Source organism: Oreochromis aureus, linkage group 23 (genome assembly GCF_013358895.1).
Source record: "Oreochromis aureus strain Israel breed Guangdong linkage group 23, ZZ_aureus, whole genome shotgun sequence".
In the NCBI taxonomy this organism is placed as follows: domain Eukaryota; kingdom Metazoa; phylum Chordata; class Actinopteri; order Cichliformes; family Cichlidae; genus Oreochromis; species Oreochromis aureus.
In genome coordinates this window covers 28,869,672-28,885,969 of record NC_052963.1, presented here as the reverse complement: position 1 = coordinate 28,885,969, position 16,298 = coordinate 28,869,672, and the positions used below count along the sequence as shown (strand labels likewise).

Here is a 16,298-nt window from a genome sequence, read left to right as displayed (position 1 = left end):
AAGTTTTACAGCTTTGCCTACTGATTTAAAAAAAACCTCCCTTATGGCTATTTATACTACGCAAAGTAATTAAGCAATAAAGAATTAAATTAAGGAAAAGTTTGTTTTTCATGTATTTGAGTGTGTAGTTCTGTGTTTATGTCTATCTGTAAATATGTATATTTCTTTTCTTCACTTCATCTGCCTGAAGAAATTACAAATAAAACGACACCTAAGAAAATTACACATCTCAGTGACAACAAACTGTAATGTAGAAATTCAATATGAAGATATGCATTTAAAAACAAAATGAAAAGGGAAACTACTCAAATGCTGCTACTCACCATTTTTAATGGTGAAACTTACTACCAACTAAAGGCCCTCCTCTTTAGTCAAAGCACTCTAACTGGCTTCTTTGTCGTGAAAGCACTCTTTCATTCAAAGAGATTATTTCAGGGCATAATAAAAATCATCTAGTCCTGTTAAAAATAGTTCATTACAACCTCAAATAAACCACAACACAACGTAGTATACTGTTATTATTTGATCAACAAAAACAAAACCAAATGCAAAAGCAGTGTGCAGAAAACTAACCACACTAAACAGCTTGTAGATAAGCTAGCACAAATAACTTGAAGTAATGTTTTCTGTATGACTTTAAGTCTCTCACATTGTTGGGGAGGAATTATGGCCCAGGTGTCTTTACAGCATCATCAACTGGATTGACACCTGGACTTTAACTGGGCCATTGCAGGATGATTGTCTTGTTGTTGCCATGTCCTATGTAAAAGAAAGAGGCTTTCTCTTGTTAACTCATGTGTGCCAGATTGCTGGTACCCCCTGCCCCATTGTGTCCTATTCCTGTAGTGGATCAGCCATTTGACCACTACCAAGAAGAAAGCCAGGAAATCAATATTTGCTCAACTTCATGTGTGCTGCTACACGTTTCTGAGGCCATTCCTTTACATAAGATTACAGCAAGGTTGGTTGTTGCGGCATTGACAACATTTTTTTTTTTTTTTTTTTTTTTCCTGTTTGGCCTGTCGAAGGTCATACAAACTGATCAAGATTCAAACTTCTAGTCAAAGCTGTTTAAACAGGTAACCTAATTCCTTAATGTTGTGTCCTCTGCTTACCATCGAGAGTCCCAAGGTGCAGTGGAACGATGGCATCAGACCCTAAAGGCAATGCTACGCAAGTACTGCCTAGAGGATGAAAGGAGTTGGGATGAGAGGATCCCATTTGTGCGGTTTGCTGCTCATCAAGCTGTTCAGGAGTCACTTGCTTTTAGTCCAGCTGAACTAGTATTTGGCCACATGCCTCGGGGGGCCACTTAAAGTTCAGAAAGAGAAATTTTTGATTCCTGAAGAGAGCACCAAAACAAATGTGACAAAGTATGTGCAAAGCTTTCGTGAAAGTTTAAGTCAGGCCAACACTCTGATAAAAAGCAACTCGCAACTCCACAGCGGAATATGAAACACAATTATGATAAAACTTCTGTTAAGAGAGATTTTCAAGTAGATGACCAAGTGCTTGCTCTCTTACCTGTTTCAGGCTCAGCCTTGTCTGCAAAGTATGATGGGCCTTTTGAGGTCCGTGATAAAATAGGAGAAAATGATTATGTAATCTGTACCCCTAATCGTAGACGCAAGTTGCGTGTCTGCCATATAAACATGCTAAAGTTGTACCACTGTCGACCTGCACTAGAACTGAATGGTATGTGTTCTCCTATTGCAGCATTGAGTCAACTAGAGGTGGAGTGTGTGGACAATGCTGATTGTTTAAAGATAATTTAACCCATCTCTTCTAGCCCGCATCTTGCAAACTCAGAGAACTGAAAAATAATAGTGGCATTTACTACAAACGACTAATAGAAAAAACAACTTCGAACAAATCAAAATTAGCCTCACGGGCTGTAGCACAACTAATATTACTTCAGAATATCACAGTTTAGACAAGGTTTCGCAAAAAGCTCACAGACAGAAGCATACAGGGTAATCTGCACAGTCAGTCCAAAACAGCAGCCCCTGAATGAATGTTCTTCAGCCTTTTAAAGACGCAGGTGTGCCCAATCAGTCGCTGGTCCAATAGACTTTCACTGGAGGTAACCATAGGTTCAAACAGCCAGTTGTCTGTCTGGGTTACCACACTCGAATCTGCTTGAAAGAAGGCTGGCTCACGTCTTCCAAGGCCAGGGGCCGTAACAACCCTTTGTAATATTTCCATACTTGTTCAATCATTTGTCCAATGCCACTTTCATGAACTTTAACTTTTAACATGCTGAGATGTAGCTCTTCAGTGTTTTGCAGTTTCTGAGGTTTGCACAGTCTGACCTTTTTCTAGTGAATTTTCAGGGATTCTGTTAACTAGAATACTCCATACCTGCTTTTATAGAGGGAGTCACCATTGCTAATGATCATTGAATCAGGTGCATATGTTTTACACTCTTAGGTGTGCTTAGTTTTTCACACACTACTTTGGCTTATTTTTTGTTGAATAATTAATGACAGATGTAAAACGTAATGTGTAGTAATTCATGTTGGATTTACTAATTCGAAGAACTACTAAGGGCCAGAATATTTATTATCAAGTCCTGATAGGTAAAACTATAGAACTGAAAGAGGGTCTACTTTAGTTAAAAAAATAAATAACAGTTTGACTGGGTGTATCCCATAATACGTTACATTTTTGTCTTACTAGCCAGCAGTGTACAGCAGAGCACCTTTTCATGAATAAAATATAAGAACCTCAATCAAGATTTTGTTTTCCTGAAAGCTTTTATTCATCTTCTGGCATGGAAAAAACAATGCAACTGCAATATTGTTTATGAACTTATTTTTCATGGAATTGCAAACATGTCCACTCAGCTGGACCCCATGAATTTGAATTTTGTGTGAAAACTGCAAAATAAAATAAAAAAAACTGTGGACTTTCTAGGACGAAGACCTGCCATTGCTGTAAGAGCCAAAGTCAATGTTTATGTTTTGTTTATTTGTTATGGTGGCACAGGTGTTTAGATTTTCCTGCACCTCAGGTGATTGCATGGGGGTGTGGTCGCATGTTATTTACCTAACGCTGGCGTTCTCAACAGAGAGGTTGGGTGACTGCTTTTTGGCAAACGTTTCTGTTGACCGTCGCCTTTCAGTACTCTCAAACGATATAAGTTAATACATGCGTTATTTGTCTTGATTGAAACTTATTCTAATACCCTTCAGAAAAATGAACCAGCTCCTGACCTGTGACCTGTGGACTTTCTAGGATGAAGACCTGCCTGTGATGACCAGCACATTCTTGATCATGGATGTCTGACATGTGACATGACCATATCCCAGGAAAATTTTAAGTTCTTCTGTTTTCTGGTTTAGTTTTTCTTTTCCATTTTGGAACTTATACAGGTTTCTGGCAGTCCTTCATCAGCACTGACTCACTTGACTTAGATTGTAAATGCTCCACTATCCTGAAGGCCATCACATTCTAAAGCAGAGTTGCTGTTCTGTGTAGGAACCCCTAATCATGACAGGGTTAAATAAAACAAAATCAACAGCCTTTAAGTATCTGATTGCGTTTCAATGAGGTCCAGTAATCTGGGCTTTCTTGTTGCCAGGGCTCTTCCACACTTGTTCCCAGTCCTCCTCCTTCTAAACACAGACAAAAAAACAAAGAAACCAAAGACAAGAAAGTTTAGAGTAATGCGGATAATCAACCATGAAAGCTTGTTTATTGCCAGCAAACAAATGTAATTTCTCACCATATTTTTAAAAGCCTCCCCCTTGTAGTAGGTTTTGGATGCTGGATACTCCATTCCCTCATCGAATAGCTGTTTGAAGCTTGAAGCCACCAGATGAAGCTCCTCTTCATCACAGGCGTACACCTGTTGGTCCTCAAAGGTCATCAGGATGAGCTGGTCACATGGACATGAGATGCCCTCCACCATGCCAACAACTTGCATGGTTACAGTCTTTGGAAGGTAAAAGTTATCCCAGCCATTCACATCAGCAGTGTAATCTTTGTAAATGGTGTCCTCAAGCCCTGCTTTCCTCAAAATTGCACCAGCTGGCTTCTTTAAGCGGAAATGCTTGCCTTTATTTGCAGATTCAAAATGTGAAACAATCTCCCAGGGAGTCCTCATCCCCAAAACAAGGCAGACATTTGAAAGGTGTTTGAAAGATGGAAAATGCATTATGACTTGTTTTTAATGAAACAAAGATGATTGTAGCATACCTTTCCTTCTTTTGGGTGGAGGGAAATGAGACACATTAGACTGTCCCAAACTAAGACAGAAAAGATAATGATTTTAACAGAGTTTATGACAACAGCTTTCCCTTTACCAAAGTCCTCAGTCAGTCTGTGAGCCTCACTATACAGAGCTTAATGCCAAAGTAATGACATTTCATGTATGTCCTCCTGAAGTCATGGCATGACAGTAATTTGGTATGTGTTCAACAGCTTTGAGCTTGGGTGTAGAAGCTGCTGCCTCTGCACTGAAACATCAACCATCCTGGGTGGGTACATCCTGTGTGGCAGTTTGGTTTAAGGCTTCAGTCTGCAGTCATTCACACATCTGAGAGTGAGTCAGGTGCTTATCCTCGGCCACACCATGTTCATTACTGTGTGTAAATATTATTGCGTTATACAGATGTGATGTTGAGAATTACTCATTTCATTCTACCTCTTCAGCCTACTTCATATCTGCTTGCTCCTTTGGATTTTCTTCCTGTGGACACACATGTGGGCCGTCTTCAACTCCTTCCAGCTCTTTGTGGTATACAAGAGGTTTTATTGTCCAAATCCAACAAGTCCCTGGCAGCCGCTGAAAACTGCTCAGCATCTTCTTTGATTTATGTCCTTCAAATCCAAAACCTTCACCTCTCTCTAAAACTTTCTTATCATCTTTTCTTTATTTAACCTGTTAGTGCCAAATCTTCTTTTAACAAGTGTTTAAGAAGAGTTTTTCATGACCCTGATCTCTCATGTTACTCAGATTTTAAACCCCAACATTTCTAATCTGTAATTTATCAAAATAAAAGCCTAAAAAATGTTTACACTTTCAGCAGCAGAGACAAATAAAAACTTCCTCTCACTTAAACTGTGCTGAGCGGTGCCGAACTGAGGTGTAAAACTATTTACACGACTCACTAGAACAAAACTTAGTAAGAATACAGCCGGTAAGAAACTGGTTCTTACCCGCTGTCGAGCAATTTGTCTGTTGCCATTCTAATTCTCCGTCACCTACAAAATAAAGTTTGAATCATTAGAATGAACTTTCGATTAATATATCAAACCTTTATTGATTCACTGACACATGAATAAAATACAATAGGATAAAATAATTTTTCACATTTTGCTCACAGCAGTGAAAATAACAGCCACTAAACTGGAGCTCATTACTTTTTTTGTGAGTGTGACTGCACCGCACTGGCACAAAGCCTTCAGATTAAAAAACTAAAACAAACCGTAAACTGAGTTTAACAGTGGAAACAGCAAAATCCTACATTAATAATAATCAAGTCATCTTTTCTGAGAACATTTGCGAAGCATATAAGCCGAAGATAAATCTGGGTGTCGTCAGCATAAGAGTGAAAGCAGATGTTATGCTTCTTAAAAATTAGGCCTAAGGGTAGCATATAGATTGAAAAGAGAATTGGGCCTAATATGGAACTCTACAGGACACCACAAGTAAATGGAGCTGTGGAGGAAGTAAAATCATCAAGGCTCACGGAAAAAGTCCTCTCGGAGAGGTAGGACCTAAGCCATTACAAAAGGGATACCTTTGATACCACATTGCTCCAATTGCGAGATCAGAATGCTGTGGTCGACGTTATCAAAGGCTGCAGTTAAGTCTAAAAGCAGGAGTACAGCTGAATCACCTGAATCGGTGATTAATAAAATATTAAGAATTTTTAGGAGGGCAGTTTCTGTACTGTGGTAGGATTTGAAGCCCCACTGGAATTTCTCTAGAATATTATGACAATTTAGAAAGGATTGTAACTGCTCAAATACAATTCTTTCCAAAACTTTTGACAGAAACGGAAGCTTGGAAATGGGTCTGAAATTAGCAAGAACAGAGGAGTCAAGGTTAGGTTTTTAAAGTACTGGCTGTACTACGGCATGTTTGAAACCAGTTGGTACCACTCCAGAGCTAAGACTACTATTAAAAATGGTTACCATTTCGGAGCCGACAACCTTAATAATCCTTTTTAGAAAATGTGTTGGGACTCCATCTGTCGGGCAGGATGATGTCTTTATACTATTACAAAGATCTTCCATTTGGTTAAAACATACAGACTCAAACTGGTCAAAAGCAGTAGAGAAGGTATATGTTATAAAGACATCATACGGGGACAGAATAGGCACGGGTCGAAGCATTTCTATCCAATTAATAAAAAAACTGCAAGAATCTCTTGCAAGTTTCAGCAGAGCTATACATATGAGAGGCGGGAGAGGTTTTCAGGGCCAAATCAATAATTGAAAAGAGTTTGGGGATTATTAGAGTTGTTCTCAATAGTGTTTGCGAGAAAGTTAGATTTTTCAGCTTTCACAATGTCCTGATATCTATATAGACTTTCTCTCAGCAGCAGAAAATAAACTTGACCTTAAACGTAACCTGTCTTTTTTTCCATTTTCGTTCAGCCTTCCTGCACTGTCATCTAGCTGATCGGGTCGTCTCGTTTATCTGCGGGTCAAATTTAGTTGTTGGTCGCGCTAGTTTAAACGGGGCAATCTCATCAAGAATAGCCTTGCATTTAATAGTAAAGTTCGATTCGATCTGCTCAGTGTCGTCGCCAAGGGAAGAACCCGACCATTTTTGAAAGGCAATGGAGAAGTGTTCTATAGTCGATGGTTTAAAAACACGATAACGGTGTGTTTGGGATTGATTTAAAATGGCAGTGGGATAAAAGTATGTTAAACACAATGGTCAGAGAAAATCGCATCACATATTTCCAAGTTAGAAATTGGTAATCCAGAAGACAACAGAAGGTCCAACGTATGGCCCTGTACATGTGTTGGATCCAGTACATGCTGGGTGAGACTGAAAGAGTCTGTCACATTTAAAAAGTCTTTAGCCCCTACGATTCAGATTTGATCATAACTTAGGATGAGGTTTAGGTTTTGAATTAGTTGTCTTCTTTCTTTCTAATACTGACAGTGTAATTTAACATGCTCTGTCTCATAGAATAGAATGGAATAGAATTCAACTTTATTGTCATTGCACATGTCACAGGTACAGGGCAACGAAATGCAGTTTGCATCCATCCAGAAGTGCTCATCATCCCCACAGTGCTCACATTTCCCATTACAGTGCTTCCCCTAAAATGAACTGTGCTGTTTAGACCAGTGAGCCCAAATCTGAGCCATAAAATGATTGTTTCTTCTCTTTTCTTCCTCCTGTCTCCTCATTTCTCCAGTTTTCCTTTGGATTTTATAAAACAATCTCCTTTTTCTTTCTTTCTCCCATTGATTTTGCCACCTTTCCTTCATTTTCTGTTTTAATATTTTATTTCTGTTTTACTAAAGCTGATCCTTGGTTCCACTAATCTTTTTCCAGTGGCCTCCTTTGCAGACTTATCTGCCATTTCATTTCCCTTAACACCGTAATATGCTGGTACCCATAAAAAGTTAACCATTAGTCCTAACCCTAACCTTAACTTCCATCATGTTTAGTCTATGTAGCGTTTGTTGAATTTCTATTAAGATGTCTGATCTACTTTCTGAATGGTTGCATTGTAAACTTACTAATGATGAACTGGAATTTGAAGAAATGACTGATCTTAATGGTCTTGTGTCTTTAACTCTCTGGACGGCTGATAACACCACAAGCACTTCTCCTGTGTATCCATCATTTATCCTTTTCCCTACTTTGTTATTAAACTCTAATATGATCAAAGCTACTCCAACTCTAATAGATACACTCTTAGATGCATCTGTATAATTTTTTTAAATAATTGTAAAATTAACTAATATACTTCTATACTGTATGCACATTTAAAATAAATTCCTGTATCCTTTATCCATCTGTACTGTCACCCTGTGATGAACATCTTCTTCACTTTAATTAATAACCCTCCCTCCACATCATATCATTTTAATATCAACAAACACTGCTACAATACTTTCTTTATTTACTCAGGCTTTCCTCATTTCAAATTCCAAACTTGAAACACGCTGGATGCAGTTTTTACCTCACCTAAAACCACTTTGATATTGTAATATCTACACCTTTTTTTCTATATAGTATATCAGTCTTTCATTAATTGTTTTCTCCATTATTTTGCATACATTAGAAGTTAGACCAATTGGTCTGTAATGTTCTGATTTTGTATCATCTTTACCTGGCTTGCATATCGGTAGTATTATTGCTTCTTTCCAGCTTTGTGGTAATTTCGTATCTTCCCAAAGCTTGTAAAGCTCCAATAATATGACTTTAGATGACTCACTAAGATCACTCATCATTATATAACAGATTTCATCTTTCCCTGGTCTTAACTTTGATTTCTGAAGTCTTGATTTAACTGATTTTGAAAAAGGTGCATTTAGTAAATCTTTTACATCCTCTTCATGTTCTAATAACTCTCTATTCTCTGACACTATCCTTTCTTTTTCCTTCTACAGAAATATTATCTGAACTATGTCTTTTAATAAATGTTTTAGCCGTCACATCTGCTTTTTCTTCATCTTTTACTGCTGTAACTTCACCATCACCTAAGATTGGATACCCATATTCTGTTTTAATCCCACCCATTCTTCTTATCATTGTCCATACTTGTCCTGTAAAATATCACAACACAGAGAAATTTAAATGATCAACTTCTGTATTCCAATTAATGTCATCCAATTCCTGGTTTGGGAAGCATTTAGGCTTCTTACAATCTTCACTACCGAAACACCATTTCTGAAAACCACCTGCGTCAGACTTTTCAACACCCACATTTATTTCAGTTATTATATGATAGTGGTCACTTCCTAGTGTTTTATCTTTAAGTACCTGCTATATTCTCAGTCCTGCTAGTAAATCTTAAAGTATTGTGTGATCAGTTACTGATTTCATACCTGTTCTCATGTTAACTCTTGTACCCCCTCCAACATTTAAACAAATAAAATTTCCATTGTCCATTAATTTTTCAATTACTGTTTCATTGTGGTCATTATTGGTACCCCATAATGAACTGTGTGCATTAAAATCGCCGCACCAACATACTTTTCTATTTAAATGGATATCAAGGTTATCCATTCATTCAGGTGAAAGCCTTTTGCATGGGTTTTAAAAATGTACAGTTTTGATGCTGTTCTTATTCCAAACTTCAACAACTATATATTCTGTGTTCCTTTTGCTATAAAAAAGTTGCACAACCTCTTCCATGAACCTCACTTCTGCCTCTGTGTACACCACTATATCGTCTGATTACAAAATCTAAAGTCGGTTTTAGCCAAGTTTCCTGAATACAGATTATGTCTGGTTTCTTATTTAGAGTCTTAAAGTCATTTCAGCCTCATCTTCACTCAATTATTTACATCATCTCCAAGATCCAAATGTGACACATTATCATTTTAAAGATATAAATAAAAGTTTCTAGAGGTCATCCACCGTCAACCAGCCCCTTTCTTTACCATGAAAAGGTACATAAACCAGTACTGGAAATTTTTTAGGATGATCACACTCTTAAAAGTAAAAAAGTAGATTGACTTATAATAGTTAAAATCAACTATGCACTCTGTCAGAGAAAAAACGTTATTTGCAAAATAAAAAACTATCAGAACAATGTAGGCATGTTTCCTGTTAGAAAAGGTAAATACATCGAACTGTCCGAGTCTCTCACGTTTAGTACAGTAACTCCAAAAATAATAGCTAGCGTTTGACCTCCCATACTCCTCAGCAGATGTGGCGTCAGGATTCCCATACTGGACAGACCACAGTAATTCAGACTGGGCCTTAAATTACAATTTCATTTTTTAATACTATCGCTTCTATTTCTTAAAAGCAAGGACGGAACATGTATAAAAGAAAATACCCAGTGTCTCGCTGTTATTGTTGCTGTGGATTGTGAAGACCAGTATAGGTTATCCATTTAAACATGGAGATTCAAAGTGCACTTAAATAAATGTTGGCCTACTCTTTCATGATTTTAGACAAGAGAGAAACAGCGTAGCTCGCCCAGCAGCCTGACTCATATCAGCAGACAGAGAACAGCCTTGCGCTGTAAAAACACGTCAATAAAAAATAAAATGGGCAGAAAAGTTCAGCTCTACATCCTGTCCCTTCTTTCTTTTTGCTACTTTCCGCAGAAAATATTATATGCTGTATTAAATGTCTTCATGCTCATTCTAACGTGTGAGCTGGTATTTGTATTTCATGTAGCCAGAAACTTCCAAGAAAACTTTGGAGACAAGAATAAAAATGTGAAATAACCTGCATTAATTTTTACAGGTGACCTATTTGTTAACAACGGTCACTACAGATTAGAGTGGTGATGGAGATAGCTGTCAGATTATCTCAGAAACCTCAATGCAATTCCAACACAAATGTTTCAAATGATTCAGTGTCTCACACAGTCTCGTTCTGAGCATCACAACCTTCAGGGAACTTCACTGAATGCTGGGTTATGTAAATAAAACAGAGCTTAGATGTATTAGGGGCAGCTGATTGTTAGGGATCCTCTGCTCATGTTAGGGAGCGAGAGCGCTGAAGTGTTGCTGCCCTCTGCTGGACTGTGCATTGTATTCAACTATCTAAAAGCATTTTGATTGTAAAGGGTGTCAAGAGTAAAAACGGTGTCTACTGATGCTGAAACAGCTTCCTGCTATGAAAAGAACAACTCAGTCTCCGGACGAGAAGATGTTTGACTCTCTGATCATGCAGTCACACTTTCCATCAGGATCTTTACTAACCAGTAACCTCGATCATTAACCGACAATCACCAAGCTTACTGAAATTAAATTGATGAAATCAATAAAAATAAAACTCAGACCATTCTATCACAGATGTAATAAGAAAAGACCCAAGAATACTTTTCATGACCATTAAAAAAATCTGGAGTTTGAAAATTTGAATGTTGCTTTGAATCACTCTCACCTGACGGAGGGGGGCGGGGCTTTATGGAAGACGCACACATGCTTTTTCTCTGAAAGTTTTCAGAGATGTTGACTGCAGAGTGAAGCTTTTATTGTGTTAACAGAGACTTTTTAACTCTGTGTTCAAAGGTCATATTATCCACAAACAGACAAAAAGTTTAAGTAAAAACTTTATTGACCACACGGAGACGCCATGGAGCCAATCAGTACACGCCAGCTGATCGATCGAAACATTACTGATTCAGTAATTGTGTCATCACACAGTTTGTCCTAGAGAGGGTGCCTGGGCTCTCTGTATGTGGAGGTTTTATATAAATATATATATATATATATTAAAATATCTGAAAACTACAAAATAAAAGCTCTAAAGAAACCTGCCAGTCCTAACATGGAGCTTCCTTCGTCCTCCTGAGCTTTAAAGTGGAAGACTGAATGTGCATTAAGAGCGGCGAGGTTGAGGCAGGAACCAACGCTTTGTTTTTTTTAAAGCGCAACCTTCATCTGTTCACAGCAAATGCCTCGGCTAGACGCTCGTCCTCCCACATAATCCGCAGGAAGTCCATCAAACACATGAACGTCGTGACCTTGCGTCTTCTGAAAGATTTCATCTGGATCAAGTGTGATTTCATTCAAGATAAATCTGGAGGAAATACAGGAGGCAGTGAAAGTCTGGCGTTTCCCAGCACCACTTGAACAGAGCGTCGAGATGGGAAACGGGAAATGGTTAAACCGGGGTCTCTGTGAGGTCAAAGGTGAGAAGGTTCAGGATTGAGCGACCTCCAGTTTGGCGTGTGACGGAGCTTCAATGATTTCTCCAACCTGGAAAAGATCCTGAAACACACACACAAAAAAAGCCTGTCATTCATTGACAGGTAGCAACGCCCCGTACTATCCATCTGTCTTAAATTTAAAGTTGTACTTTTTAAAAAAAAAAAAAAAAAAATCAATAATTTACACGAACAATTCACCAATGATTTGCAGAATAAAAGCATGACGGTTTAATGTCCCCAACACAAAAAAGTAATGTAAAAGTACTTTTCAGAGGTTTTTATGATGCTGCATTGCATCTTTTCTTTTCTATCATCTTTTTTTATTTGAAAGTTTTAACTGATCGATATAAAACTGTCCTGATCAAATAATGAGAAATATTCTGGTGTTATCACAGGAAACATTTTAGATCAAATAAACACTGAAGGTACTTTAAATAAAACAAAGTGATTTCCAGCTTCTCTAAAGTGAGAATTTGCTGCTTTTCGTCACTTTACAAGAAACCTTTTAGATAACTGATCGTTGAGGCCTTTATGGATGAACTGATAAGAGGAAGTCACAGATACCTTATCGTAGATGACTTTAACGATGAGCGAGCAGCTCGGACATGTCGCCACCTCCTCCCCGTTCTCCAGGTCCTCCTTCAAAATAAAAACAAATAAAATCTTCAGGTTTCTGTCGAGGTTTGAATGTTTTTGTGGATTATCCCCCTCTCTTCCCCAATTAGTCCACGAGTGACATGGTTAGCCGCATGTTCTCCTTAAATTGCTGGCTATCTGAGTGGTGTCCAAAAAACAATGTGGGCTTCAAAGATAACTGGGAAACTTTCTGAAGGAAACCTGGTCTTGTTAGGAGAGATGACATCCATCCCACTTTGGATGGAGCAGCTCTCATTTTGAGAATTCTGGCCAAATGTATTAATCCCCCCAAAATATGACTATCCAGAGTTGGGACCAGGAAGCAGAGTGGCAGTCTTACACGCCTCTCTGCAGCTTCTCTCCTCCTGTTACCTCCAAAAACCCATCTCCATAGAGACTGTGTCAGCTCCCAAACAAATGAAAAACAAGAAACCAGCAACAAACACCTTAAACATAAAAAATTACAAAGAAAGAACAATACAGTATCCACATCTGAACCAAAGAGTAAAACAGTGAAATGTGGATTATTAAATATTAGGTCTCTCTCCTCCAAGTCTCTGTTAGTACATGACTTAATAATTGATCAACAAATCGATTTACTCTGCCTTACAGAAACCTGGTTACAGCAGGATGATTATGTTAGTTTAAATGAATCAACACCCCCGAGTCATTCTAACTACCAGAAACCTCGAAGCACAGGCCGAGGGGGCAGTGTGGCAGCAATTTTTCACACCAGCCTATTAATCAACGAAAGACCAAGACAGACTTAATTCATTTGAAAGCCTGATGCTTAACCTTGTCCATCCAGGCTGTAAAACTCAGAAACCAGTCTTACTTGTTATCATATATCGTCCACCTGGGCCTTACACAGAGTTTCTCTCTGATTTCTCAGACTTTTTATCTGATTTAGTGCTCAGCTCAGATAAAGTAATTATTGTGGGTGATTTTAACATCCATGTAGATGCTAAAAATGACAGCCTCAACATCGCATTTAATCTGTTATTAGACTCAATTGGCTTCTCTCAAAATGTAAAAGAACCCACCCACCACTTTAATCACACTCTAGATCTTGTTTTAACATATGGCATAGAAACTGAACATTTAACAGTGTTTCCTGAAAACCCTCTGCTGTCTGATCATTTCCTGATAACATTTACATTTACAATAATTGATTACACAGCAGTGGGGAGTAGACTTTATCAAAGTAGATATCTTTCTGAAAGTGCTTTAACTAAGTTTAAGAATATAATCCACCCACTGTTATCATCTTCAATGCCCTGTACCAACATAGAGCAGAGCAGCTATCTGAATGCTACTCCAACAGGGCTCAAATGTTTTGTTAATAATTTTACCTCCTCACTACGTACGACTCTGGATACTGTAGCTCCTGTGAAAACTAAGGTCTCAAACCCGAAGTACCTGACTCTGTGGTATAATTCTCAAACACGTAGCCTAAAGCAGATAACTCGTACCCTTTGGAGAAAACGCATTACCTGATCAAACAATTGCAGGATTAAAAGTACCACAGGCCACCCGACACAAATGCTGCCTGTAAGAATAAACTCTCCCCTGAGAGCACCGCAGCAAAGCCACCAAGTCTGAGGAACAGAGTTCAGACAGACAAAGTGTAGGGACAGTGTAAAAACTGCAAGACACTGACTGCAGTCGCAAGTTTGGGATGCTTCGTGAATTACAAATAAAGAACTCGTCATGAAGTCGGACTTTCCTGGATGAATCTTTGGATGGTGCTGAGCAGGCAAACACTATTAAAACTGATAAAGTCTGAGTTTCTTCTTGCTTATTCTGAGTATCTGTTTCAGTTTTAGAGTGTTCAGGTATGCCAGATGCATCCATGCGTGCATTTCTTCCAAACTGTTTCTTTGTTTTATTGTTTCAAAAAGAAAAGAAAAAGAAACAGAGGTCATCTCCATCAGTATATGACATATCACTAAAAACACCCAAACTCCATTAGAAAAAGTCTAAATTTCCCTCCTGTACATCCGTGTATTCTACCTGCAAAGAAATTAGATATCCTTCAAATGTCAGATTTCAGCACAGAAGAGCCAACTCTTAGTCACTGAAGGCAGAGACCCACAAATAACCTGCAACTCACTGCAGTTTTAGGATTTCTTCAGCCTGCTAACATGAAGGAAGTCTTGATATGGTGAACTGTCATCTTGTTCCTGAATTTAAGAGAGCTAAAGTTCACTTCAGCTACAAGTTTCTACTATTTCAGAAAAAAAAAAACTACTTAAAATATCGTCTTTTCTACCTTAAACCATGTAAAATAAAGTTTCATGATGTCACAAATGACTGATAATTACTCAGTAGGCTTTGATTTGTTTAAACGTTTTTACTCTCTTAAATTTGAAGACTTTTAAATGGAGTTTGGTTCCGTTCACTGATGTCGAGTTTCACTGCTGAGAATAAAGTATGGTGCTGGTTTATTATTTTCTATTCTTGTGGGGGTTTTTTGTTTGTTTTTTTGCTGCTCTTAACTTTGTACTGTCCACTTTTTTGTCGTGACCAAACAAATTTCCCACGTGTGGGACTAATAAAAGTTTATCTTAGCTTAACACCAAACCAAACTTCAGTCAAATAATGAGAGATTTTACGTCCCACCTCTGCGGCAACTCCGAAAGGAAGGTTGAAATACTTTTTTTTTTTTTTAAACGGACATATATCAACCTGCCATCAAAAAATCCCTGCCGAAACCAGAACAAGACTATATCAATGAAGGGAGTGGGGAACTCTGTTATGTCCTCCGTGTAAATTACCCACTGTATGAACATGTAAAAACAGGAGATTTCAAACTGAAGTTTGGTTTGTAGCTGTTAGCCGTGAGCTGAACTTACTTTGGTGATGGCGAAGCGATCTCCGCAGGGACACGGGAAGTAATACGTCTCTGTATCCTCGTCGTATTCAAAGTCCTCGATCTCCACTTCGTCGTGAAACACCGACATTTTCCCCTAAACACACGCAAAGTCCACACAGAACAGCGCCAGATCCACCGGCAAAGCGTGCCTGCAGCGCGGTGTGATGACGTACACAACCTCTGACTCAGCGCTGTGACGCAACTCTCAAAACAATAACACAAACGCGGTCAATGTAAAATAAGGAAAAGTGAAAAATAAGAGCAGTAAAAGAACAATAGAATAAGTTATAGTGAAAATATTGAGTTTTAAAGAGCTAGAAATTTTTTTTTATTGTTTTTGCCCTTTTTTAACTACGACTGTAGCTTGTAGTTCCCACTCATGTCCACTACAAGGAGCCAATTTATCAGAAAACCCAGCTAATATAATTTCAACCATTGTACCTTTATATTCATAATAAATACATATGTAAAGAATAAATAGATACAACAAGTCAACCAGACATTTAATAATGATAATGATTAGAAGAAGAAGAAGAAGAAGAAGAAGACGACATTTAGATGATGCTGAGGATCAGTTTTAAAGGGCAAACTCCGGAAGCCTTTAGACTGTTTTTCAGTGGCGTTTGTTGTTGTGTGTGCTGGTGAGGCTCACCATTCAAAAATGTTTAAATTTGAGCCCAACAGAAACTCTGCTGACATGATTTCAGTGTGATTTAAGACCAAGGCTGAGATTGTCGAGGGTAGGCTGTGTGGCAGGCAGGATTCGGGTCCAAACTCAGTTTTCATTGATGGTAATTCGCAACAAACAACAAAAAACGTACACGGAGCAGAGCAGGAGGAAAACAAACACACAACCTGAAAATCAACAGATCACTAAGCAGCGTGACAGTGATGATGGATTGAAATGACCTGAAGATGATTTCATGAAAATGTTTTCATACTTTCTGGTGACACGGCTTGAGGTAGAAACA

At 38.3% G+C, this 16,298-nt stretch overlaps 1 protein-coding gene across 1 annotated transcript; it reads right to left on the bottom strand.

Moving 5' to 3' along the window:
• Nucleotides 1–11,203: 11,203 nt before the first annotated feature.
• dph3 (diphthamide biosynthesis 3) lies at nt 11,204–15,496 on the bottom strand. Its single transcript, XM_031728214.2, has 3 exons — nt 15,308–15,496; nt 12,381–12,455; nt 11,204–11,877 (listed from the first exon to the last, which is right to left on the bottom strand). The coding sequence occupies exons 1-3, from the start codon at nt 15,413–15,415 to the stop codon at nt 11,809–11,811; spliced, it is 252 nt and encodes an 83-aa protein (XP_031584074.1). The 5' UTR covers nt 15,416–15,496; the 3' UTR covers nt 11,204–11,808.
• Nucleotides 15,497–16,298: the final 802 nt, after the last annotated feature.

What these genes read in the sequence shown, in the direction of transcription:
- dph3 (XM_031728214.2), bottom strand. Translation starts at nt 15,415, where the DNA reads ATGTCGGTGTTTCACGACGAAGTGGAGATCGAGGACTTTGAATACGAC. An exon ending in ATCGCTTCGCCATCACCAAA is followed by an intron (nt 12,456 to 15,307) that starts GTAAGTTCAGCT and finishes TTTATTTTGAAG; the next exon opens with GAGGACCTGGAGAACGGGGA. An exon ending in TTAAAGTCATCTACGATAAG is followed by an intron (nt 11,878 to 12,380) that starts GTATCTGTGACT and finishes TGTGTGTTTCAG; the next exon opens with GATCTTTTCCAGGTTGGAGA.